Raw genomic sequence first — 27,899 nt, 5'->3', positions numbered from 1 at the left:
GAATAGCTTTGACAGACAGTAACATCAGTGTGGGTTTGTTCCCCCTGGGGGCTCACAGGAATCTCTCTCCTCTCTCCGACACAAGTCAGAAGAGCCGGTCCGCTGCGAGTGTGCAACTTCTACTCTGAGATACTTCTGCCCGCCGCCGCGTCTGCCATCCGTCAGGTCAGCGATCACACTGCTCCACTAGCTGGCAGCTCCTCTTCCCCGAGCCAGGATGAATGACATGCAGGACGCCACCTCCCCCGCCACCAGCCTCAGCGGTCCAGTCGCCTGCGTGTCCAAAGTGGAGCTGCGTCTTTCGTGCAAAGCTCTGCTGGACCGTGACACGCTGAACAAGTCTGACCCCTGTGTCATCCTCATGGTCCAGACCAATGGACAGTGGACGGAGGTGAGACTGTTTTCATTATAACAAACTGCTTTTCTCATTTGTATACGTAAACAGGCGCTTGTTCAATTCTTTTTATGTGCACGTCTGAGTCATTACCCGCTTTGCCGTTATAAGGGAATCGTGCGTTGCTCTCTCTCTCTCTGACTCACACGCGTCAGAGTTCAAATTACAGGCCCTTGAGATGATCCAAACAACAAGGCTTCTTAATTATCACACAGAGTTATTGCACACTCAGATGTTGAGCATATTAAAAGCGGCCCTCCCTCCCTTGTCTCCCATTACAAATGAATCAGGCTGCAGGTAACATTGCCTGAGTATTAACTGTGACGTCTCAGAGTTTAAACACAACTGCAAGGGGGGTATGAAGAATATCAATGTTCTAATCCACTTATACCCAAACCTGCATTACCTCATGAGAGCTCAGATAACAAAGTACAGCACAACAATATTCACAACAAGAAGTAAATCCTCTCCGCAGTGCAAAACACAGCCAGTTTGTACCAGTTTAGATATCCACTTTATAACACTGAGTAATGGTGTAGTGTAGAGTTATAGTTTGCACTCATTTTGCATGCTTCATATGTATTCATCCAATATAAGGGAAGTCTCACAGGCTGCTGGTTTAATGCAGCAGGTTGAACTCCAGCTTGTGGTCAGAGTGAATGTTTACCTTCTTGGATTAGCTCTGAAACGATGCAGAGTGAAGGTGGCAGGTTTCCTATTTCCCTGTTAATTACATCATTTATGAACATGCAGGTCTCCATTAAGGGAGGAGGATGTGTTAAAAGTGTCTAAGTGAGTGAGCCTGACAAATTATGTAGATTTTATTCTGATGGAGCCATTCATCAAACCAACTGCTTGCTTTTCGGTGAAAAGGGAAATAATTATTAACTCTTACTGCCAGATCCTGGTCACAGGAGAGCCATTTGTGGAGGCACTCAGTGTGTGTGTGTGTATGTGTGTGTGTGTATCCCCCAAATACCGTTATGGTACATAGACTGTATTTTTTAAACCAAAGTGCTTTACCTCACATTCAACCATTCACACACTGATGGCAGAGGTAAACATGCAGGGAGACGTCTATCTATCTATCTATCTATCTCTCTCTCTCTCTCTCTCTCTCTCTCTCTCTCTCTCTCTCTCTCTCTCTCTCTCTCTCACCTCCCCTCTGCAGCACTGATGTGAGGATGATTTTTCCCTCACACTTCCATGTGAGTGAGGATCTGAGCCGGCTCGTGTCAGCAGAAGCTTTATTCTCTTCCCCGGCCTCCCACTGTGCCTCCCCTCTTAGCGCGGTTGCTCTGCCTCTTCTCCTCCTCCCTTACATCATGATTACCTATCTCAGCACCTGTTTGATTCTGGGGACAAACCCAGGAGCATTGTGGGAAAGTCTTTACATTTCCTCCGGCAGCAGGTTTCCTTTTGTGCGTCTTCCCTGGATAATGAGTTAATATGAAACTTATTCTTTCTGTTTTTGATAGCTGTTGAAGGCTTCTGGGGCTTGTTATGCATGAGCTACATAGACAAGATCCTACCTGGGAGAACTGATTAAAAAGGCTTTAATTTCCCATGTCAGCTACCTTTCTACCGCTCTGGCCCCATACCAACAACAAACAGGCGTCACAGGCTTTGGCACAACCTGTCCTCCGTAGCTCTGATTAGCTTTTATCAACAAACACACTCATCCCAAATCTGTCCATCCAGATGGCACAAAGACAAGATGAGCAGGGAAGAAATGAACACGGTATCAGAGGGGGCTGGATGAGGCTGAGGCTCTTTCCTGTGAACTTTGCCAGATTGATTTGAAACATAACAGATCCCGCCTACTACAATTTACAAAGATTTAATTATACTAACGGCTGTGCTAAATGACATTGTGGATTGCTATTAAAAGTTCTGCCAAGGAGGTACAGAGAACTCATCAGGTTATTCTGCCACAGCAGTTAATGATCCAGTATTTTCTAATCCGCCGCCAAAGTGGCAAACAGGCGTCACCAGTGTGTTAAAGAGGCTCAGCAGAGTCTGGACCTCTACTCTGCACCTTTATACTGGCAACAAGGTCCAAAAGTCTGGACTGACACCAAGCAGACACAAGAAAACACACCAGAGGCTCATGAGACTCCATCCAAAATGTGGTCGACCCAAACAGCCCAAGTAGAAAGAGAGAGAGAGAGAGAGAGGGCGAGAGAGAGAGAACACCAACAGTAGCAGCAGCACGATGCTTCGCTAATTAACCAGCTGCAAGTTGTTGCGTCGACAAAGAACGCCTCCACTTTCCCTGCACTGCAGTTCACACTCTCAGTCTCACCAAGAATAAAGCTAATTTTATCCCGTGGTGATTCCGACGAACCACGTGAACAGAGCTGATAGGGACTCTGCTCACATCCACTCGGTCATAAGACACACTGACGTACAGACCCTGAGCCGTGTAGCTCCTCTAACATCACTGGGGCCGGACCAGGAGATCATTAGGACACACACACACCGACTCGGGTCCTAGATCTCGTCTGGGTTTCGGGGGAATTGAGTTGCAAGATATATCTTTGGTTTGAAATTTTGAAGAAGCATACAGGGATCTGAAGCACTGTCTCCTGATTACATCGTCTCCTGGAGAAGGAAAGGAGAAGTAGGATCCGTCACTTGGGGAGAAAATGGGATTTCCCAATATAGAATAATTGTTATTCCACTTGATTAAAGGTACAATTGAATCCCTCGGGGGTAAATGTACTTTTGAAGGCACAAATGGAAAGGAAAAGGTGCAAGATGTTCTGCCTCAGTGATAGTATTATTCAAAAGGCACATTTCTAGACTCCCTGTGTCACAGATGAAAGGATATCAAAACATGTGGGTACATTTAGCGTAATGGCTTAATTCCAGCTGTCAAACCTTTCATGACACGTCTCATTTATACATGAGCCGTGTTAAGCAGTAATGGAAGAAAGAGGTTCACTTCATTCCAAAACGTTCCTTCAACCATCCAGGACCGTACAAATACACTCCTGTGTGTGTGTGAATTCTGATACTGTGGCTTTTCGCCTCAGTTAGTGTTATAATCCCCCAAACGCACAAATGTTTTGCCGTATGATGACGTCTCCATGTAAAAAATTGGACAGCATGTAAATGTTGCTGGAGCTGTATGAGAGATAAATCCTTCGCCACGAGCAGATGGGGCCTCAGAGAGCTCAGCTTTCCCGTGTCAGCCATTTAAAGTCAAACATGGGCGTTTTGTGTATGCAGAGATTAAATGTCAGAGCTCTTCACTTTTCCCTCATATCGTTCTCTGAAAGGGAGAAAATCACGTCGTTCTACTCTGCACATGAACTCAGCACAGGCACAGAAGTGTGTTGGTGGTTCTGTTTTACCACATTCACAAAACACATGTAGGGCGCAGGAGCATCACACATCTACATTCCTCCTAACCTCTTCTAAACTCTATTAGGTGTAAGTGATGAATACACATGGCAAGCTTTTATGTAATTTCACACACATTTCGGTTTCGGCATACATTTCATTTAATTGGCCTCTTCCTCAAGCGTCAACCTTGCAGCTCCGCTCCCTCCCAGCATTCTGTACCTCCTGTCTTAGCGTGTGGAGCACTAAAGCAGAGGATTTAGGTTTGGTTTACCATTTGTTCATTTATCTGTCACACCAGAGGAAGCAGTTTGAAGCGTATTAAATATGTAGAAGCTCCCTTACATGCCGATTTGGGCCGATGTTGGTCCATATCCTGCTGAATTGAGAAACGCAGCTTTACTTTCTTTACACACCAGGTTACAGCGCCAGTAAACAAATACCTTAACAATTCATTTTCTCTTGGTTTTGTCTCAGCTGGACAGGACGGAGGTGATCAAGAGCAACCTGCACCCGGTCTTTGCCAAGGTCTTCACTCTGGACTACTACTTTGAGGAGGTTCAGAAGCTGAGGTTTGAGGTCTACGACATTCACGGCACACACAGCATCGGCACCCGCGATGACGACTTCCTGGGCGGGGTGGAGTGCACGCTGGGCCAGGTAGGCGGGGCTTGTTGTTACTGTACAACTCTGTGATACACGATATGAAACATTAGCAGCCTGCAGGTTTGGTGTTCTGAAATAGCTGCTATAATGTGATGGACACTTGTAGAAACACAGAGAAGCCACACAGCCGCTGACTAATTCACCATCTGATGCTGTCACATTGTTTGACATACATGCATATGATTATGTTAAGTATATGTAGATGTAGTACATCCTGTGTGTGTGTGTGTTTGTGTGTGTGGAAGCATAAGTGACAGATAGTAATGTCTGGTGTTGGTGACTCATTCTCTGCACCGCTCTTCACTGCTGAAGGCTCAAGGACAAACTGTGTCCGTGTTGCTCTCTGCAGATTGTTGCCCAGAAGAAGATGCTGAAGCCTTTGTTGTTGAAGTACGGGAAGTACGCCGGCAAATCAACCATCACGGTACGTCTGGGATCTAAATGCTACTGCTGACGTGAATGGAATGTTCTAGATGGTTGAACTTTGAGATCGCTGACGTTTTTGTTGAGAGTTGGGGCGAAATAATTGAAATGGATGTGATTTCTCTATCAATCAATCAGGCGTAGGTCAGATTTCATACAACTCCAACTCAAATGGAGCACTTGACTGACAAGAAAAGAAAGAATATCTGAGTATCAGATAAAGGAGAAGGTAAAAATGCGTAAATCGATCAAGAAAACTGAGTGGAATCAGAAAATGCTCAATCAGATGGAGGAACACAAATGCAAGTGAAACAAAAATAGCAGATCAGAGCAAAAATCTGATCTGTGTCCCAAATCACCGTTTAGATTTAGGTCACTGGAGCCATTAAGAGAACATGTGACCTGCTGGAGCAACACTTCACTCAATGGACAGCATCTGTAAGCACTCAGAGTGTGTGTGTGTGTGTGTGTGTGTGTGTGTGCTGGGTTTAGTGTCTGGTGGAACGCTGAGCTCTTCCTGCTAGAGCTCCAACACACTCAGAAACAAATCTCAATTCTTAATAAATGGATAAGTAGTACACAGCAAATGTGAAGAGTGGACGCTTCATTAAGCAGCATATTACAGCTAATGAGCCAGCAGTGCCTCCGCAGTGTGTGACAAACAAGACAAGTCTGTCTAAGACTACTGAAGACCAGCCAACATCCTCTGCATCATTCTCTAGTAGAACCATTGTTTCCCGCTGCACCTTAAGTACAGATGAGACGTTTGCTGCCCTCACGGTTCCTAACACACACACACACACACACATTAGACTTTGAATGTGCAGTATCGATGCAAACACAAATGTGCATAAGATAACAGGACCACCCGAAGCTTCATTATTGCAGTCAGCAATCACCGGGTCCAGGCAGGATTCCTGTCCTTGTGGTTATTGTGGTAGTTATTTAGCTGAAGAGATGAGGTCGTGACCCCACAGGTCCCACTGCGGCGTGGGGCGCTGTAGGTGTTGGAGGCGGTTGGTTGTATCTTTCCACATCATTGCTTTCTATGAAACCTCTGGCTCTCAGCGGCACAGTGGAGGTCTTGCTTCTGTGTGGATTTGCTTTGACTTCTTTCCTGAGCTGCAGATTGCATGGTTGAGTCCATTTTCTTTTTTTTACATGATATGAATAATGAACTCCATGCAAGTCAAATATTGCGCTTTAATCTTATTTTTCCTTTCAGGTGCACGCTGAGGAGATCTCTGGCAACAACGGATACGTAGAGCTCTCTTTCTGCGCCAAGAAGCTGGATGATAAGGTGAGAGAAGTGCCTCTTTATCAGAGCAATATCAATATGAGGCGAGTATTACCAGCATATGGTTGTGGCTCTGACTGTCTGCCCTCAAAAAGATCCCACAATGCATCACTGGCCTTGAAGTTTTCAGGTGTAATTTCAATAACAAATCCACCACTAACGCCTCTGAGCTCTTCCGCCCACTCCTTTCTCTCTCTCTCTCTCTCTCTCTCTCTCTCGCTCCACAAACTGGATATTTAATAACAAAAATCAATCCCTCATGTCCATCAGGCCCTAAATCGCTCTCACACTCTGCCTCCGGCTAATCAGAGATATCTGCTGTTCCCTCTTCCCTTATCAGACACCTTTTATGAATTCATGAATTTCAAGCAGCATTTCATTCTTATGAGTGGATTCTGAAACAGTCAACAGAGCGTTTTCCATTGTATCAGCACGTCACCTGACACTGCCACCATGACGGGCAGATCTCTGTGTTTAGTCTGTGGCTGAAATCTTAGTATCAAAACAAAATCACATATTAATGAAACGTCTAACGGAGCCAATGAGTCAAATCTGATGTGAATATATGTTTTTGTATAATCCATGTCAAACAAATGCAAATACAATGTTGAGCCCACGTACCGTCTGAATGTAAGCGAGGAAGCACAAAGAAGGAGAAGGAACAGTTTGATTCTGCAGTGGAGGGAGAGAAACCGCAGCAGAGGAAGAGGAGCAGCTGAAGTTTACATAACGACCTAATGCAAACATCCCAATGGAGCTGATTGTTGCTTTGCTTTGAATATTAAGTTTTATTTAGTTGCTGGCGGCAGTTCAGGACTTTGGTTCAATCTGCCCCCAGACCTGCTTTAAGACAGAAGACTGTTCCGTCTTACAGCTCCATCTAACTGACTGTCAAAGGTTAAACCCACACATTTGAAAAATATAGATATGACCCCATATGACCTGAACGCATCCACTTTATAGTTTCTCACCAAAATGTCGGATAGATCCTTGTAATAAAGAGACAAAGCTACTGTTTGAAATCACGTCACTGTAGTAGAATCAGCTGTGACAGTAAGTGTTCACATGTAAAGGTGTAAACATGTTCACCTCACATTTCATCACTGACCTCGCCTGCTCCTGCTCTCACTCTCTCTGCTCAAAGCCTTTTGGACTCAACAATCCCAGCAGGAGCTGACACCCATAATTACAAGCTCAACTATCTGAAGTCTCACCGTAAAGACTCATTTGTTGATACGTGTTTGAAGTTCAGGCTCTGGCTCTGGCTCAGTGCGATGGTGTCCTGAGATTGATGGAGCCAAAGGTGAAGCCTGGGAAAAAGTAACATTTGCTACATCATCACAATGTGTTTGGCAATTTAGACTTTATTTTCTGCTACCTGGTGTATTTTTCCTCCAGCTGTCATATGTCCAATCCGCTGCCTGTCTGCTGTGTGTGAATGACTTTAACTGTTTGGATGTTAATTAAGAATCAGCGGTGGCCATGTTACTGCGTGTTAAATGTCTGCGTGTTAAATCATGAGGCCCAGAAGCATTCAAGGTTTCACTCTGACCAAACAGCAGCAGCTCCTACTAACAAACTATTAAACTCCTGCTTTAGAGAATGAATTTAATATATATATTTAATAAGGATGGTAATGAAGATCACTTTTAATAATGGTCTTAATCTGGACGAGTCAAGCTGAACACTGAAGGTCATTTTCCCTCAGGTCATTTCCTGTGAATCTGCTCCTGTATGATGGAGGGAAACCAGACATATTGGTTGCTATGAGATATTCTAATCTCCCAAGATGACTGATCCCTCTAATGTCTGCTCGGCTATTTGGCAGCGAGTCGACTCCAGTCAGTCACAATGCCGAACAAATGCAGTTGAATTTATCTGCTGAGAAATAGACATGTTGGACAAAAGAGACGCAGGATGTTCACACTTCCTCTTACATAACACACACAGCGTTTACACAAGCAGGAGAGTTGTAAAGGATTCTTTCACACATTATAGAAAATGTATAGAAAAATCAGGGAAGAAGTTTTGGAATTTTATCAACAAATGAGTGTAGAGAGTGTGTTTGCTGGCTGCAGGAGCAGATGGTGTGAGTGTGCTGGGGAAGGAGACGGGCGAGGTGTGATGGAAGCAGGTTGCAGAGGGCTTTGTAGGTGGTGATTAGAAGTTTGAGGTGGATTCTCTTTTCTGACGGGGAGCCGGTGGAGGTTTGGAAGTACAGGGGTGATGAGGTCTCTGGAGTCGGATCTGGAGAGCAAACCTCAGTGCTGCATGCTGCTGCAGGAGTGGAGTCTTGAGGTGATGAATGCAGGGATGAGAGTTTCCTTCTCAGCCGCTACAACTCTCATCCATGCATTCAGCAGCTCAGGGAAGTCACTTTTACTGGACATGGGGATCATAAATCATGTGTGTAAATGAATCCTGCTGGAGATTATTTTAGTATCATAGCTTTTGATTGGTTTGGTTCTCATAGAAAGCTGTCATATGCAGTTTGGTGGTAGTGATGAATCGGTGTCAGCCATCTTATGTTACTACTGATCACTTACACAGTTGAAGCTTACACACACACACACACACACACACACACACACACACACACACACACACACACACACACACACACTGTGACTTGTTACCGTCTCCACAGTATATCTGTCTCAGTCTATAATGATATCAAAGTGCCAGTAAAACTAAACTAAGCATCGTGATTTTGATCAATCATCATGATTATTGAGCATCATCGTGATTCTCTAACTTTAATAAACACAGGGAACAATAATTGGCCCAGGCAGCACATCCATCTGACCTCTTCGCTGCAGTAAGTATGAAAGGGTCAGAGTCCACAGAGGGCAGAAGGAATGATGAGAACACCAATGATTGGCTCAAAACTCATTGTTAACATGTGGCTCTTATATTTCATGCTGCTGATGGTTACTGGTTACCATGGCAACAAAAAAAGAGGATGCCACATCTCTTTTTTCTCTCCCATCCTTGGGGAGACGTATCTGGCTAATGTGGTGGGAAATGCAGCATTAACCACCTCATTCTCAATCCACAATACTCCCCCCCCCCCCCCCCCCCCCCCAGGGTCCCCTTAACCAGAGCAGGAAACAAACACACACACACACACACACACACACAGGCGCTTTTACACACACACTATCTATTTTCTTCCCTGAACAATCACTTGACTGGAGAATTCTCGACTCTCAGAAGACTCGATACTCAGGGTTAGGCACCACAAACTAATATGAGGGGAGGGGAGGGGGGAGGGGTCGTTAGGGTAACGCAGCCACAGATCGTTCATCTGAATCCACTGCTGCTAATAAAGACCTGATCTGGCCTATTAAGATACATCTGGTGCATGTTTGGAACACAATGGAGCACAAAATAAAGCTTTCTGCTCCCCAGTTTGAAATATCGGGTCAGATAACCAATAAACATGTTTCAGAAAGGCAATCTTCCTCCTGCGAGATGAAAGGCGGCATCGGAGGAAACTGCAGTTAAATAATACAATCTGCTGAGGGAAAAGGTCAGTGAAGGACTTCATATAAGATCTCATACCTGTATGCTCGGAAACCTGGAGAATGTTGTCATCTGAGGCGTGATGTATAATTTTACAGCCGCCCTCTCCTGTAATCTACAAGAGAGAACAATTTAACATACAGGCCACGATATGCCACCAATTGTACACCTGAGTTCACCGAAGGGGGCAATTTCCATTCTTTCCTTCCATACATTTCTGCCTTACATTGGAAAACTGAAAACAACCCACAAGTATTTATGACCTCCAACAAGGAGGATATGTTGTGGCCCATGTTTGTCCCTCTGACTGTCTGTTTAAAAGCAGGACAACATGAATGGCTATGAATTAGATTCCTGAAACATAGACGTCAGGATGGACGCGATCAAAGGAGGAACCTGATACATTTTGATGGTGGCGCATCCATAGTTGTGACTCATTCTTCCAGCATGAGACGTTGGTTTGCTCACGTATTAACAGCATCACACTAGCACAGCCTCTCTTCTAAGGGAGACTCTTTCATCCTGAGTGTATGTATCTGATGAGTCCAGGGTCATTCTGACATCTTCACCGTGGAGAGTTAGAAGGCGTCTGCACATCTTTGGGGGTTCAGCTGTGTCCAGAAAACCTCCCCGCTCACTTCCCTCAGTGAGGTTCCAATCAGAGTGAGAGTAAACAGAGCAACCACTCCACATTTCCTTTGATTCTCCAGAGACAGACAGCAGTGTGAGACTCATTGGATCTGCTACACATATGAGAGTGTGCATTATACCTTTACCTCTATATCCTCATTTACAATCATGTGATGATTACAAAAACACTCACCAGACACAGAATTTCTGTTCAGAAGTGTTAATCAGAAGTAGCAAATTTAACAGGATGGGCAAAAAAATATAAACTACAAGAGAGTTTTCCAGCCAAGTGTTTTTGACATTGAGGCCCAACAAAAAGCTGTAATAACAACTTTGCTGTTCACCGTGCGGCTCTGTGTGAGTCAGTGGTGCTGTTCTGAAAATAGTCCATTGTTCCAACAAAAGAAAACAAAAGACAGAGTGGATTCATTCAGAGACGCAGACACAGACTGACACCGGGCCCTGTTTCAAAAACAGATGGTCCAAAGAATGAATCCCATATGGAAACATGCAGGTTAGGAATCCGAGCAAACAAACAAAAAAAACATGCTCATATATGCAGCAGAGCATTCAAACTATAATACCAGTCAGTTTGGTTGAGCTGCCAACCAAAGCAGATTTTGAGCGCTCACACACTCACAGCGTCCCTCCCCTCTCACACTGCAGCAGACGCACACAGACGGCCTGGAACAGAACTGCTTGAGTCCAGAAAATCACTTCTGTATTTCACGGACGGCTTGATGTCGTGATGGGAGAATCGTGCTCAGGCGCTGCTTCTGCATATCAGCTGCAGCTTCCCGAGTGTTGAGTTGTTGAAGCAGGTGAATAGAGTCATAATAGTCCAAATGGGAAGAAACTAAATCAAATTTTATGGATTCCAGGGCAGGATGAGAGAGGATGGAGCCTAAATTATAAATATTTATAAGGTGAGAGGAACAGATAATGAATTCCTCAAAGTTTAAATGTTTCCCCCCCCAAGTTTCTGCTACAAGCTAAATGTGGAAATCCTCAGCAAATCAAGTGTCAGTGTCAAAAAAAGTTCATGAACTGTTTTATATACTTTCCATGATTAGATTTGTTGCAGACGTACACAAAGGCAGGAGAGTTTATTACTGGGTGGAATTACAATAACAAGAACAATAACAAGAACAATTCTTCCCTGCAGGCAGGTTCAGGTTTGAGTGACCTGCAGTGATTTCACATTCATCATTCAGAAGCAGCCTGCAGGTGGAGAGTTTTGTTTTGACTTTGTATCTTCTCTGTTTCTGCAGGATCTCTTTAGTAAGTCAGACCCATTTTTGGAAATCTACCGAATCAATGATGATGAGACCGAACAGCTTGTGCACAGAACTGAGGTGAAGCCATCTCGTCCTCCCCTCTGCTTCCGCCAGACACACTCGCATATTTTTGCATTTTTAACATTTTCTTTAACACGCCATATTTCCAAACTCCACCAGGTGATTAAAAACAACCTTAACCCCGTGTGGGAGCCGTTTAAGGTGTCTCTCATATCCCTGTGCAGCTGCGATGAGGAGCGGAAGCTTAAGGTGAGAGAGCGACGGGACCTGCAAGTCACAAGTCCCAAGTCATTACAAGTCACAGGCCCAGAAACAAACACAACAACACTCGTTTGTGTGTCTTGTACACTACACATTAAATGTACGACACACTTATATATGGAGGTAAGAATAGAATGAAAACAATACATTTTATGGGAATACATGGGGGATGAATGAACAAATAATGAATTAATAAATGACTATGGCATGTTAATGAGCCCTAAGTGCATAAAGCTATTCTGCTTTTTGTATCTGTTCATTTTCTAATATTCCCTGTATTTAAACCGAAGAATTGGGGGGAAATTGAAGAAATTCTCTTTAAATTTTCCTTACATTAGACTAAAATCTAAGTACGTAATCTAAGTCAACTTGGTGACAAAAAAATGTACAAATTCTAATTCTTAGTACTGAAGTGTAAAATGGATACAGTTGCCCAATTAAATTTGCAACATTTGACATCATGGAGGGTCAGACAGGATCAAACAGTGGGCCACCACCACAGGGACCCGGGGCTCCTCCCCAGCTGGTGTCAGCATTCCCGCAGCCTCCTGGTTAGTCGGGACTTCTACACGTAGAATGACAGGATCTGGTGGGACAGTGTGAGTCTTCAACACGTTCCCCTCAGCCTGGACTGGCAGGTGACAGCACCTGGCTGTTTGCACCCTTCACTTTGGCACACAGTGGGGCGCAAACAGTGACAGTGACAGGGAATGCAAGAGCAGGGAGAGTGGACGGTCCAAAACTGGGGCGAGGAGAAGGCTAAATAAAGAATGTGTTAAGGTCTGAATAACATATCTGTGTTTGATCAACGTGATACTGTACGCTGCATGTGTGTGTGTGTGTGTGTGTGTGTGTCACAGTGCCTAGTCTGGGATTATGACTCCAGGGGGAAACATGACTTCATCGGCGAGTTCTACGCCACCTTCAGGGACATGCAGAAGATTTCCGGTGGAAATAAGGTCAGTAAATCAGGGGAGGAGATCTGTTTCATCTGTTCCCAATGTGCCTCTCTGGTGAAATCCATCACAGATGAAACGCATGACGTGGATCCATGCTGACAGTCAGTGCTGCTGTTTTTAAATGTGTTTCTTAAAGGTGTCGTGGGATTGTGTCAATCCCAAGTATAAACAGAAGAAGAGGAACTATAAAAATTCAGGAGTTGTCATCCTCAGTGACCTTAAGGTAAGACGCTGTTGTCACACATTACGTCATCTACTACACTAACATTGGAATTCTGTTCTTTGCTTCATCTTAATTTCTTAAATTTCACTTTTATTTCATCACACAATGCAGTCTTACTTTACTCAGATGTCATCTTTGTCACATTCTTATTTTGTTATTAACACATTGTCCTTATCTGGATACTGAGCTGACATGTTAATGCCAGCTGTCAGGGCTCACAGAACCACTGTGATCCCACTGTAATTAGATTTCTGTTACAGGTAGTCGGAGCTAAATGCAGTGCACACAGCTGGGACACATTCATGAGATAAAAATCCACCCAGGAGTTAAAAACGTCAAATTATCCTCCCAGATCAACTCCCTCTCTGTTATTAATAAGTAATTTTGAATGTGAGTTGCCTCTTGCTGGGCCCAGAACAGTGACAGTGCATGCAAAACAGAAACGAAATGAAATAAATTGACACGCAAAGTGATAAACCACATGCAGGACGTTTCCCCTGGCCTCTTCCCTCGTTAGCTTTGTCTCCCATTGTCACTCAACAACATGATTCACACTCCATGTTTCAGAGTGGCCAACACGTCCAGCTATTAAACAAACTCCATGGCGCCTGTGTTGCCTCGGCGACCCTCGTGATTGGCATTGTTGACCAATTCACACACGGGGATCCTGGCTGACAGAAACTTGCCTTGACTCGCCTCAGACGGCACAGAGAAGGTTCAGAATGATGTCACGTCCATGAGGCACCGACTCACTGACTTTCCAGTTATCAATGCATAATCAATCTCGTGTGGTGATTCTCTGTGTACATAAAGTTTGTAGTATTCCGTGATTCTTTACACCCGGGATATTTTTAGAACAGCTTTCACTGCTTTGACAAGATCTATCACCTTTCCCTCCTCGGCTACCCTGTACAGCCAGCAGGTTTGTAGAGCTAACAAGGCTTTAATGACCAGATGGTTCCGACATTATAGCCAAGTGTTCAACCCCCCACCCGAGTGTCCCTTCAAGAAATGTTCTTTCTCCTGCAGCTCCACAGAGTCTACTCCTTCTTGGACTACATCATGGGAGGATGCCAGATTCACTTTACGGTAAATTGAGCAGACGATGTGCAGAGACTGTTCCGTGTCATGCAGATTACAACACACTGACCCTCAGCTGGTGTCAGGATGTCCACTCACTCCTCATTTAAGATCGTTTGTATGGATTTTTGGTCCAGTTGCAGACTACATGCAGTCATCCGGAGCTGAATAATGAGGGAACGTGTGTTTAAATGCTTTTCTATCCGCGCTCGCTGCTATTTCACTTGTTGTAGGCGGCTTCCTGGAATGAATTAAAATCTTTGTTGAGCTGCAGCCCTTTGGTCTTCTGCCCTCTGTGTGTGTGTGGCTACCTCTCCTCTCACTCTGTGACTGGATTACAGAACCTATGAATATTAATGGTGAGGCCTGCGCTGCTCTCGGTCCTGTTGCAGTTGCTGCTTAGATCTATTTGGGTGCTGCAGCTGTTTCAGCCTATGTGGGTGTAAAAAGTACAAGTGCCAAGCCATCCAGAACGGCATGCACACTTCATCACAGCAATTTATGGAATTAGTAAATTAGTCTTTATAATGTTGCTAATTTATATAATGCGTAATCAGAGGGTCAAGCATAAAGCCACCTGCTCAGGATAGGATAGAAGATAATATGATGCAACATATGTCACAACTCCATGTAGGGATTTCATCTGTAGTCCCTTAAGAGGCCAGTTTAAGAAAAGGAAAACTGTTTAGAATTCCCGACGCTTAGAAAAACAGAATATTAATGCACTCAGACATTTACACAATTCACACAGTTACAACATAACAACATGTGATGGTTGAGTAGCTGTTAGATCATTCTTACCTAATGTTTCCTTTAGAAAGCATATTGTTTATGCTCTCAAAATACAAACCAAACATGTGTCTTGACTTACAATGCTGCTCCCTTTACTGCCCATTAGTCCAATTATACACCCAAAGGTCTTTATCTGCTCTCACCTGGGCGTTACTTGCACCTGCTGCACTCAGTCTACAGTGCAATGATGTACTGAACACTTGGAGTCTTGGAGGTGTGTGTGTGTGTGTGTGTGTGTGCATGGAGGCGAGGTGTGCCTACTGTTACTATTTTGGGGTGGTCATACTTTTTGTGCCTGGCGATAAATGTGCACGTAAACAAATTAAGCAGAATAACACCTTAACTGGAGCATGACCAACAGCTGCGTTCCTACAGGCATGTTTGTTATTATACATACTGAGATGCTTCACAGACGGACAGATGTCAGACCTAGTTTATGACCCATTTGAATTTGTGCCTGCTAGAAAATTTAAAAATAGCTTAAATTTTCACAAGAAAGTTTTCAGACTGGATCCAAGAGCCAGTAAAGGCTATGATGTCACAGTGATGTCATAGTTATATCCCTCCTAGAGATCTCCAAACATGCGGAATAAACCGCTTCCTTTGCTGATAGAAGATGAGATATTAATACTGCAAAGAATAAACAGGAAAATGAAGTTTAAATAAATAACACTGGTTAATTCTTCTCACCAGGTGGCGATTGACTTCACAGCCTCTAATGGAGACCCAAGGAACAGCTGCTCACTGCACTACATCAACCCGTACCAGCCCAACGAGTACCTGAAGGCTCTGATAGCAGTGGGGGAGATCTGTCAGGACTACGACAGGTTTGTCTTGCTTTTGTTTCTCACTAAGGCTCTTTGATGCCTACAGGGATCGTCTCTGTCTCCTGCTGTGCAATGGAAGGGCAGGGAGCCTCCAGCCGCTTCATCTGCATCTTAGCAAACAGGCCTGTGATGGAAATTGTGGAACACTGAAACATAATACCAGAGTCATGCCATGTTATTATATTTCTGCTTACCAGTTTGAATTAGAGCTCAGGTATCTGGGCTCTGTACCATCAACCCCTCTAGACCTTTCATGCATTTACTGCTTTGTTTTCCTATATCTGAATAATAAGCTGCAGTTGTTTTCTACACCATGTACACATCTGTTGAAACCCTTTGCTCGTTACAGCATGAGAACGTGTTTGTACTCGGGAAAATTAGAGCAAGCAAATGTGGCCTCCACCTACATTACTTATGCATGAGTCTGATCTGGGAGGTGAAGATGTGCTTGATAGCTGCAGTCAAGGACGTAGACACACTAGTGTGCTTTCTGCTGCCAAGTCATTCCATGAATATCATTGTGTTTGGACTTTGGTATTTCTATCAAAGCATCTATTAATTTCCATCTTTTAAGAATCTATCAGGAAGATGACAGATCTGACCTTCAGTTCCTGTGCAGACATCAGTGGTGACACGTCTGCTAGTAATTTCCTGCAAATGTTTTTGGTTTTCAAAAAGGAAATAATAACCTTTTGATTATATGCAAATCAGATCTCCACCTTTGAGTTTCTGTTTGGGGAAATGGAAATTGTTTGCACAAATGCCACTGTGCTACATTTTTGTCTCAACAAAGGCATTTTTAAGATAATTACTGAGTAGCTTATTCTCTTCACTTCCCTTCCTGTGGTTTGTGTGTTTGTTGTTTTTAGCAGGATTACTTAAAACTTTATTTTGATGAAACGTGGTTGAAGTTTATAATCTGGAAACTTGTTCAATTATGATGCAGATGTGGATCCTGGAGCTTTCAAATTATTGCTTGGCATTGGTAAGCTTTGGAATGTAGCCCGGGCCACTTGAGCTTCTCTGTGAGGTTCCCTGGTTCCTCCCATGTCCACTTTCAGCCCACGTTTCCTCCAACCTATATGCAACCCATACACCTCATGACACCTCAAGAATGCCAGACAACACGGTCATGTACTGTGAACCGCACAGCGATCTAACTTTAAAGTGGTGTCGTGTGTATGAGGCATTAGAGGAATTGCGTGTGGGTGTGAATGGCGGTGGGATTGAGTCTGTCTCTGTGTGACTCGTCCATGGTGTCTGGACACCACTGGGAAAGGCTCCAGGATAAGTGAGGAAAGAGAAAGGATGGATATATTCGTCAAAAATAATGTGCCAATTTTTAAGAAAACATCCGGCATATTCCTCTCTGGATGGACGATCAGCAGGTGCAATTTGTCTCTTTTGACAAATTGCTTCGGTCCTGTCATTATTATAGTCTCGCCTCTTTCTCTCTATTGGCCAGCTTGGTTGCCAAGTGGTTAGCACTGTTGTCTCACAGTAACAAGGTCATGGCTGTAAACTGTGTGTATGCCCTAGAACTCAGGGTGAAGGTACAATATGAGCTGGAATGAGTCCATATCAAGTGAAATGTGTTTTGGCTGGGTTTTTTCATTTCCTAATACCTATAATCATATCGGGTGACATTATTGTGTGTTCACCCCCCTGAATTTCCCCAGGGGGATGAATAGTACCCATCTATCTATCTATTACAATATTAAAACAACACTATGAACTGTCAAGTATCCCTGAAGTGTCCCTCATAGTCTTGTTTCTCTCTGTTAATAACAAGGACAGTTTCCTCTCAGCATCTGCAGCATCACTGGTCCTTAAATGGGCTCGTTACCCTGAACTGCAAGCAAGCAGATCAAGAGATAGGAGCAAACACTGGGATAACAGGCACTGGAGAACAGGCAAGCGATTAGGGCTTGTTGGTTAGAGGCATCGTGAAAACCACAGAGGATAATTGCAATCATATTTTTGTGGTTTAAAGGTTTTGGCTTTAGTCACACACACACACACACACACACACACACACACACACACACACACACACACACACACACACACACACACACACGCACAAGACGTTTGTCTTGCAATGAATGTGTGATTTGTGAACATCACCATCAGGCTCGCAGGTACTTCATGGGAAATCATGTTGAATTAGATCTGTGTCAGTGTCAACATTCAGATGGGGCTTAATACTCTTGATTTATGCAGATCCTCCTATTGCATATCAGGGGGGTCGCAGTCTGGCTTATTATAGCATGAAGAGATCACAAAGGAGACACGGAAAAACCTGTCAGAATATTAGTAGCTCCTCCTTGTGACTCTATTAGTTGAATGTACAAGAGTATCATACATACAAACATGCCTCTAGGTGAACTGAGTGTAGGCAGTCCTCCCCTCTCAAAGTGGAAATGTTATTGAGGTAGAAAATGTGGGCAAGCAAACCTTTTAGCCTGTAGTGAATATAGGTGATGTGGGCTTGTGGAGTCCTTGCAGAGGAGTGCATTATGGAGCTTTTGTCTGTGTGGGCTGAGGCTCATTTACCTTGCTGAGAGGGTTATTATCTCGGCACATCTCCCCGTGCTTCTCACATGTGCTGACAAGTGAGAAAGCAGGGACCACGGTGTGCTTTACAACCAAATCCATATGAGGAAAACCATGGTCACGTCTTTGGTGTCATGAAAGCTCTTCTCACCACAGCCGGGGGGTCAAGAGCAAAGACTCGCCTTTGGAGTGTGTACGTCTCTACAGACCCATTAGGAAGAGATTCATTCATAAACACTGAATGCAAATGCAGAGCTCATGCAATGCTTATGTAAGAGACAATCATTTATTCATATGTATTTACGTATATACAGTGTGTGTATATGTTTGATTTTCCTAAATATCCTAAACATCCGTGCTGTGACATTGAACCCACCTGCTTCCAATATTAATATCTACTTATCTAGAAATCAGTGTCAGCATCTTGGGTCTTACCACACTGGGAGCTGTTTTCTGTTGGTTTTCAGTTACAGGAAATGCATAATAATGGATTTTCCTGCAGTGAATCCGTGCAGCACATCTCCATGCATTTCACTTGATGAATAATGGGATAAAAACATGAACCATACTGGTGCTGGGCCGAGGGCAAAGCCCACATGACTTTGTTAGATTGTAACAGAAGGGAGTTCATACCTGCTGTATTGTAGAATGTGGAGCCGTAGACCTGATTTCTTTCTGATAATGAGGAGCTTGAACTCATGTTTGACTCATCTGGTCTTGCTGGTTGTTGTTACTATATTTGTGTGTTAATGTGAAAGGATGTGGGAAATCATTACACCCATCTGATAGTGGTGCATGGTGCCTCAGAGCCATTTAGTGTGTGTGAGTTGACAAAGTTTCTCCAATCAACACTTCAAAATCAAAGCATTGGTGTGACAGAAAAAAGGTTGGATGCTTGTGCAAGACACATACAATCGTATTATTAGGAGAATCTTAGTCATAAATTAGTTTTTTCTATATCCTGCCTGGTCTCACAGGCAATTATCCAAAACAACCCGAGTGTGTGTGTTTGGTTAATGCTGCAGCAGCACTGTGGTTGTTTTAATATAACATAGTTATGATTCCACACCAGTACTGAGCTATGACAGTGAGGACACACTGACCTGAACAAGGAGCACCTGAGGAAGAGACAAAGAGTCACAGAGAGTCAAAGATGTCCTCAGATCAATATTATTCTGAAAAGAACAATTTAGCAACGTATAAGAGCGACACCATGGCTGTAACCCTGTTGATTTAGATCACATCAACATTGCCGTGTGATCACAGCAGTATTACTTGTTTAAGGCGTAAAATCCTGACTTTTCTTGTATTTGCATAAACATGCACTATTCAATATTTATGGTACAAACATTGAATCAATTACAAATGTCAAAGTATTGCTCGCAGTGATAAAGGGAGGTTGAGCTGCGTTCAGGAGCCTCAATAGCAATATAAAGCAGCTTCTTGTGTTTGAAAAATGCTTTAATACAATCACAGCAGACAGATAATCCAGGCAGCTCGCGGTGTGAAGAGTTGAACATTTCAGAAGCGTAAGAGGAGTTGGAGAGTAAACTTAAGCTAAAGAGAGACAGTGGGTTACTAATGCTGCTCTGTGTCTTTGGATTGTTTAAGGAGGTCATTGTTTTCTAGGGGCCATATGTTAGCATGACATGTAGCCTGATGGTAGCAACAGTCATGGCGGCTGTTTTACTGCATTTGAAACTCTCCAGCACATTCAATTTCACTATGTGAGTATGTGGAGAGTTTGTTTGACAGCTTTGTTGACTTATATCACATTTGTTGTGGTGCACACTGGGTGCGTACAGACTGACAGATCAGGTTTAGATTCTTGCTACACTGACGGCCAAGAACTGAATTTGCTTTTCCTTAAATGCTGCACCTAACTTACTATTGGTAATAGTTCCCACTCCAAGCAGCGCTCACACACAAACACGTCGCACTCCTAGCAGTTCTTTAAAAAATAAAAAAGGGATTCTATGGATGATGGCCGCCTTTGAAAATGTGCTGCTGAATCTAAGATGAAAAAAGTAAAAGCTCTTCAAAGGTTCTGTGGTTTGTCGAGCTTTTTATAAGAAGAGAAATAATGAGAAAAACACACACAGTGCACTTGGGAACCTGGATGTCCCTGCTGCTCTTATTACTGTGACTATTATTATATATACTGTGTGTCCCATGAAGGATGTCATGTTCCTACAAATACTGAACGTCTCTGTGCAAAGGGAGAACTTCATCACTGTCCATCTCAAAAGACAAAGAGGATGTGAGCAACGTTTTCTTCTTCTTCTTCTTCTTCTTCTTCTTCTTCTTCTTCTTCTCAGTGCCAGCTAGCAAACTCAATAGATGTGCGGCTTTGTTCACTTTCAAACCCAGAGGAAATTGATCCAGGCATGATTGTGTTTGATGGGGTCACAATCAAGCGCTGCCACTTACACTTTCAAATGATGTCGGTAGATACTTAGTCACATTTGTACAGTATTTCTCCACGCTTCATTTTTTTCACTTATATGAAACTGTGAACAAATGTCTTGAGCAAGGAGGAAGCAATCTAGCAGAGTGGAGCCTCTTACAGCAACACCGGCCCCTCAGAACGGCGTGATGGAATATAGAGAGGATTAAACCACTAATAGGTTTGGTGAACAGGTGCAGAACATGGCTGCAGGCACATCAGGGCCGCTTTCTAATTGCATTCCAGGCTTTTAACATTTATACAAATGCAAGCAACCAGAGGGCTCCCCGATGGAAAAGTGAACCGATGAATAATCCATTCATTTCTTTCAGTTGATCACTGCAAAATGATCTCAGATTAAAACTACAGCAGCTTTATTAATGATTTATTTACTTTTCATTTCAGCGACAAAAGATTTTCAGCTTTGGGATTTGGTGCCAGAATTCCTCCTAATTATGAGGTGAGTGTAATCTCTGGTGTGTTCCCTGCTTTTCCTCGGTCCCAGACCTCCGCTGTCTGTCCTGCTGACCTTCCCTTCACATTATGCATGTATTCATAACCCTGACCCACATCTCACCCTGGGTCTGTATTGAATAAACGGATTTCCTTGACCTAATTTATGAAACAGCATTTAAAACTCATTACTTTTTTAATTATTTCTATTCATAAGCCCGTAGTCTTCAGATATCAACCTGTTGAAATGAAAGCCCTTTGGCATCGGTGCTCAATTACATGAGAGTTCTTGTGTGATAGTTTAAGTAAATTGGACTCTGAGAAACAAATGTCTACAGTGATTGTGAATAGAACCCCGGGGAGAAGCCTGACTCACACACACACACACACACACACACACACACACACACACACACACACACACACACACACACCCACACCCACACACACTGGTCTACCCTAGGTGTAATGTAAAAACTCCCATTATATACATATACATATATATATGTTGCTCATTTTTCATGGCTCTGACTAAATTAAAGGAGTCAACATTGTATTCCCATGTTGCTCATCTGTAAAACAGGCTCCACCTGTTTGACGGACCCAGGGGTCTTCTGTCCCTGCTGTTGCTTGAGTTTAGATCATTATGTCTCCACTGTGCAACTCCCAACATGGGAAAACACATCTTTGAATTACGTCTGACACTTATCTGCCTGACGTCACAACATGGTGACTGGTGATGCTCTTGTCTAGGCGGATGGATGGACAGCTTTTTACATGTTTTTCACAGCACTGGAATGCTTTTTGATTGATTGATCAACCCTGAAATATCCGATTTCCAAGCACATTGAATTGCAGGCTTACTCCATTTCCAAAGCAAAACAATGCAACAGTTAAACAAAAACTTCCCAACGATACGTGAATTAAGTGTCAGATTACATTCTGGCACACACTGTTAAATGTGTGTGTTAACAGTGTGTGGTGTAGGGAATCAAAGGTTTCACTGTGTTCCACATTGTGAAGCACTAATGGATTTACTGAGATGAAACACAAGATCCTTTCTCTTGTTGTAGCACAATGCAAAGATGAAAGAAAACCAATTAATATCTGCAAATGAAACCGCTTCAACATGAACAGAATCAAGCTGATGTTTGGCTGAGGGATGACACAGAGGGAACCAGATGATAATCTGCTGTACTACATGCTGCATATACAGTAGTATATAAACTGTTCCACCAGCAGCAGACCCTGCCAAATACAATTTATTATAGAATTAGGATCAAAGTCTGGCTCATTCATAGTTGTGTTCTTCGTGTATTTGGCCTTGAGAAGGAGTTATATCCTCTTTCATCTGTGCCATTCAGACTGTGATATCACCACAGAGAGTCACTTTCTCTGCTCTGTCTGTCCCAATGTTCCATCTTGTTATTCTGCAGATACATTTTTACAACTGCTCAATAGTCACGAGGCATGTCTCGACACAAATTATGCCTTTTTTAATCAGAAAGAGTGTCAAAGCTGGTAATTGCCGCTGTTGAACACATCAAGAATAATTATAATTGTAATATTGCAGTCTGAAAGACTGTAATAAAACTTGATTGAATAGTTTTCTCTTTAGTAAATACCAAACATTGAATGAGAAAAAAAGGCCTGGCTGAGGAAGAAAACACATTGTCACTCACATGACTCACAGCAATAAGTGAAATGAGTGCAGCCGTGGCTCAGAGGAAGAGATTAATTGTGTGGATTTGTCTTTCAATTTACTGTCGCCAAGCTCTATATGGGGGAGTGACATGATGTCTCCTTTGTTGAAGGACAACTCCCAGATCTCTGAGTCACCAGGCACAAACTAAGGTTCAGTCAGAAACTCAATGTTGAGACTTTAATGGAAGAATTTCTTGTTGGTGGAATTCAGTAAGGTGTGAATATCGTCTACTGCAGTGTATTTAGAGTTTAGACCAATGAAGCAACCTATCCAAATAGCACTAATTAGTCAAGTCCATTTTAATTGTATAGCCCAACAGTGTCTCAAAGGGCTTTACAGACCCACAACATCGGGAAAAATCCTGACCCCAGCCCAAAGCTCTCTAGGAAGACGAGGAAAAACTCCAGAGAAAACCTTAATGTAGGAAAAAAGACAAGAAGAAAGAAGAAAGACTCCTTAATGACCGGCACCTACCCAACGCCACCACCTCAAGTGTCTTGTCTTTCAGGCTGAGCCGTGTTACCATTTGTCTTTCTAGACATGTTAGACAAAGCAGGGGGCAGTGATGTACTGCGGCTCTGTAGGTCAGGCATCTGGGGATCACTACAGGTCTTCACATAACCTTAATAAGCTGAGGCCTTGTGTGTTCAAGATGGAAAAGAGTGAGCCAGGAAGTGCAGACTTGCCTGATGTTGCTTCTTGTGTAACATTTTGTCATCCAGTTCCAGTGAGGTGAGCTAAAACTAAGAAGATTGTAAGCAAAACCGAAATTGGCAGCTACCAAACCGTGTGCATCGATCACAATCACAAAAATACACACAGACATTTGTTTGGGGGAAGCCAATTTCTACAAAAGCCTTTTAAATACAATAGCTTTGTTTTGATTGATCTTGTAAGGGAGCTCTGTTTAATCATGTTTCTCTTTCTCCACTCACAGGTGTCTCATGACTTTGCCATAAATTTTAACCCAGATGATGATGAATGTGAAGGTAAAGGAGGGTTTCCTTTCTGGGTGCACTCTGTATTGAGCACATAACTTAGTCTGGCCAGCACCCAAGTCTATAAACACACATTTACAACCAGTTTCCTGCTAAAATAAATCTCCATGCTGATGATGCAATATTTCACATTCAGAATCTTGCAATGTGTCCGGCTAAAACATAAAGACAAATGTTTTATATGGTATTATAATTCATCCTCTCATGCCCTCTCTCACCTGTTTCTGCATATCTCATTGTAAATTTATAGATTAGTTTTCCCAAATGCATGGATAAAATGAGATTCTGTGTCTCAGGATTTTGTGCTAGACTTTGGTGTTCTCTCTCCTCTGTGCTCATGCTTATTAGAAATCCAAGGAGTGGTTGAGGCTTACCAGAACTGCCTCCCTAAGATCCAGTTGTATGGCCCCACCAATGTTTCTCCCATCATCAACAGGATAGCCAAGCTAGCAGCTGGTGACGGGAACATTAAAGACGCCTCTGTGAGTGTCTCTGTATCATCTGTTATGTAGGCATAACTGCCGTCCCTCTCACTGTGCACTCCTGAGTGAATCATCTGTGGGTCACATCACTATTTACAGCCATGAAGCCCTATGCCACAGAAGAGGAACCATCCATTAAGGGATGGATGACAGTAATGAAACACACTTCTGTAACACTGGTTCAGTTTTTTCTGAGTGCCTGCAAGAAATAATGGTTGGTTGAGTTCACTGTTGTCTTTATTTAATGTCTCTCCGGGGATAAGCAAAGGAACCCTGTATCAATTATATATTCTAAATTACTGTATGGACGCTGTTTTCTATACTCCTCTGCATTTATAATTGCGCCTCATTTCACTCAGTCTCAACCGTCCCTGGCTGACGGTCTAATGAGGATGGGAAAAGGAAGTAAATTTGTAAAAACTAACCATTATATCCAGCGGAACATTGTTAGATGTGTCCAACACTGTGAAGAGACTCATTTGCACCGGCTCCCAATTTATTTAATCCAATCCAAATCCAAAGCAGCTCCTTCCATTGAATAGCAAAAGCAGTCTGATATCCAGCCCAGAGCTGTTTAGAGGCTTCTACTACACTGTGAAATGAGACTTGATTGAGTTTTCAGGAAGAGTCATAGCTGCTTCAATTCCCAGGTGGGACGTCTGTTATCAATTTTGCGGTCCATTATAAAAAAAGAATTGCCTGTTTGAATGCCATGATTGTCCAATTAGAATGATGCATTACAGAGAGCAGTAGAACACGGTCCAGACCTGCTCCATGGGAAAAGTGCCTCCAGATAACTGGTTGTGATTTGGTGCTAAGGAGTTGAATAACTTTATTTTTCCCTTTCCAGCGTTACCACATTCTGCTGATCCTCACGGATGGTGTAGTGACAGACATGGCAGACACTCGTGAAGCCATCGTACGGGCCTCCTACCAGCCTCTGTCCATTATCATTGTCGGTGTGGGCAATGCAGACTTCACAGACATGCAGATTCTGGATGGAGATGATGGAGTCCTACGCTCACCCAAAGGCGAACCGGTCCTTCGAGACATTGTGCAGTTTGTGCCCTTCAGGGACTTCAAAACGGTCAGTAGTGAAGTTTTCTTTCACCCACACTCAGATTGTAAATGTAATGATGCCCATAGCCAGATGGTCATCATGGGACCTGAAGCAGAAACACAGAATGTTTCCATTTCATTTCAGCTGAAAACCATTACTGTCTGTTATGGAATAGATTTATTATATTACATTATATAGAAGTGACACTCTGGTTATTTTAGGCAGCGTCATGATTTTCTGGCCATTAACTAGGTCACTGAAATGCAAAATGCAAATGTACATAGCTCATCTTCTTGTATCTTCTCGTGCATCCACACCTAAAACTGCTGATTATACCAACAGATGAAACACTACGGATGTTATTATACAGAGAGCCGCTATCTCCTACATTCTACATTGCCACTGTGTCAAATATGGAGGGCTCTTAAACCTGATGACACAGAAGGATAAATGTTGTTTTGGATTTCAAGCATAGGGATTGGATGTAACCAGTTCAATGTTAAGATGGTAGAGAAATAAATAATGCTGAAGTAGAGACTTCAGTCTACGACCCTGACATCGTACTGTCTGAATCATCCAGGCTCTGACAGAAACCTGATGCTCATACAGCTTTAGCTTGTAAAATTACATCTTGATAGAGGGGCAACATGGTGAAAATGGCACAATGATGAAGGATGTGAGAGAGGAAAGGTGACATCCTGTGAGCAGAACCACATAGCAGTACCCTTTAGACATTTCAACCTTTTATTGCCAACCCTCCCTTAACATCCTCCCCCTGATATTTCACCTCCTCATCCCTCCCTGAACGTTAACAAATCTATCCCTAACCCAAGTCTCCCCTGACCCTTTCTCCTCCAGACCTGTCATTTCTTCCTTTTCTCGCAAACTCTCTCGTAACATCCTCCCCCTGATATTTCACGTAGTAAAAACTGTCTTCCTCTGGCGTTGTTTATGAGCTCCAGTTGTGCTCTGTCTTTGTTGCAGGCCTCACCTGCGGCCCTGGCCAAATGTGTCCTGGCCGAAGTGCCCAAACAAGTAGTGGAGTACTACAGCCATAAGGCCATCTCTCCAATGTGTCCTCTCAGGGATTTACACACCCCCATCCTCACCCCAATCGCCACCACCCCGATAGAATAACCAGCCTGTGGGGCGGCGGCGGCCCGTTCTGACCAGGTCATCGGTCCAGCAGGCTGAGGGGGAGAGAGGACGCATGTCTTGCTATTTTGGACAAGAACTATAAATAGTTTCTAAATGTGATGTTATTCATTTTGTTCATGTTTCACTCCTCAGAAAGTGTTTACAAAAGGACCCACAAGAAATGTAGGTTATATTACATACTATATATAAAAATGACCATCCAGCTGTTTAAGTATCATCATCATCATCATCATCATCATCCTCATCATCTTCGTCATGAAGGCTTTTCCCCCCTATTTTATGCATGAAGGCAAATTCCCCATAGCCGATCCACTGATCAGGAATGCTGGCTTCCCTTTCCTCACTGCTGCTGAAAACACTTCAACTACTGTTCCAGTTATGTCATCATGACCTTAAGATCACGTTCAAGATGTACCAGGCAGAAAATCACAGTTAAATGTTTGGTATCAGGCTGATCTGAAGTAACACTTGACAGACACGACTGCCGGACACGTCACAGTTCCAAATTAGACACAAGCACAGTGGAGTGGTGGTTCATAAATGTTTTGTTTTTCAGATAAGACATCATACATGTGGTGACATAATACAAAGTGAACCCTGTATGGAAACATGTACCAGTGACAGCAAAACCAAAACCAACACAACAAACTGAAACTAGGAATATTTACCATCAAGCTGGCCAAACTCCTCATGATTATACCGTAAATGCAATCTTTTCTGGATGTCTGTGGTTTCTCATCAGCTACTATGTTATGGCAGGTGCAGATTGCTTACTGTTTTGTGGCGGTAAATAGCTTCTTAATGACCAAGTGAGAGAAAACAGCAATGGTAATAACCTTGAATTCTGATGCGTCGCCATAGAATCAGTTTCTTGTGTTTTGAGACAGGAAAGAGAGACTGCCAGTGAGATAGTAACTTAATCTGTGTGATGTTTGCCCCGACCGTAGCTCTTTGTGTGATATTCCTCACACATCATTTGTTATTTTACCTCTGCAAGAAATAATATGAGGTCATCAGCGTACAAGTTCATCTTCTCTGGATTTAGCTGTGAAAATACTAGTATTACTGAATGTGTGGTTATCCCTAAGCTTAATCTTTCTGTAGAATGTTGCATTATGACCACCAGATCTACTGAATCTGCTGAACTGATGTGTAGCCAGATTAGATCAAATGAACGCAGAAAAAGTCATGATGTGGCACAAACAATAGCATAGATTGCTACCATGAGGACTCAGGGAATTGGATGATTTATTTGAACAGATGTAAATGAAATGTAAAGTGTCCCCTGGCCGGCAGAATGCGGACCCAACTAGTGGCG

At 43.2% G+C, this 27,899-nt stretch overlaps 1 protein-coding gene across 1 annotated transcript; it reads left to right on the top strand.

The window, feature by feature from the left end:
* Positions 1-217: 217 nt before the first annotated feature.
* On the top strand, positions 218-26,560 carry cpne7 (copine VII). Its single transcript, XM_076155881.1, has 15 exons — positions 218-391; positions 4,220-4,402; positions 4,758-4,832; positions 6,057-6,131; positions 11,555-11,638; positions 11,741-11,830; positions 12,703-12,801; positions 12,938-13,024; positions 14,054-14,113; positions 15,590-15,723; positions 21,131-21,185; positions 23,821-23,872; positions 24,230-24,363; positions 25,214-25,450; positions 26,408-26,560. The coding sequence occupies exons 1-15, from the start codon at positions 218-220 to the stop codon at positions 26,558-26,560; spliced, it is 1,692 nt and encodes a 563-aa protein (XP_076011996.1).
* Positions 26,561-27,899: the final 1,339 nt, after the last annotated feature.

The sequence above is a fragment of the Genypterus blacodes genome, unplaced genomic scaffold, assembly GCF_046128005.1.
Source record: "Genypterus blacodes isolate CSIRO-AG114 ecotype Tasmania unplaced genomic scaffold, CSIRO-AGI_Gbla_v1 ptg000067l_1, whole genome shotgun sequence".
In the NCBI taxonomy this organism is placed as follows: Eukaryota; Metazoa; Chordata; class Actinopteri; order Ophidiiformes; family Ophidiidae; genus Genypterus; species Genypterus blacodes.
This window is presented reverse-complemented; position numbering and strand designations above follow the sequence as displayed.

Bases quoted from the DNA above. Each gene is read 5' to 3' on its own strand.
- cpne7 (XM_076155881.1), top strand. From the start codon at position 218: ATGAATGACATGCAGGACGCCACCTCCCCCGCCACCAGCCTCAGCGGT. The intron at 11,831-12,702 runs GTGAGAGAGCGA...TGTGTGTCACAG, and splicing joins ATGAGGAGCGGAAGCTTAAG to TGCCTAGTCTGGGATTATGA. The intron at 13,025-14,053 runs GTAAGACGCTGT...TTTCTCCTGCAG, and splicing joins TCATCCTCAGTGACCTTAAG to CTCCACAGAGTCTACTCCTT.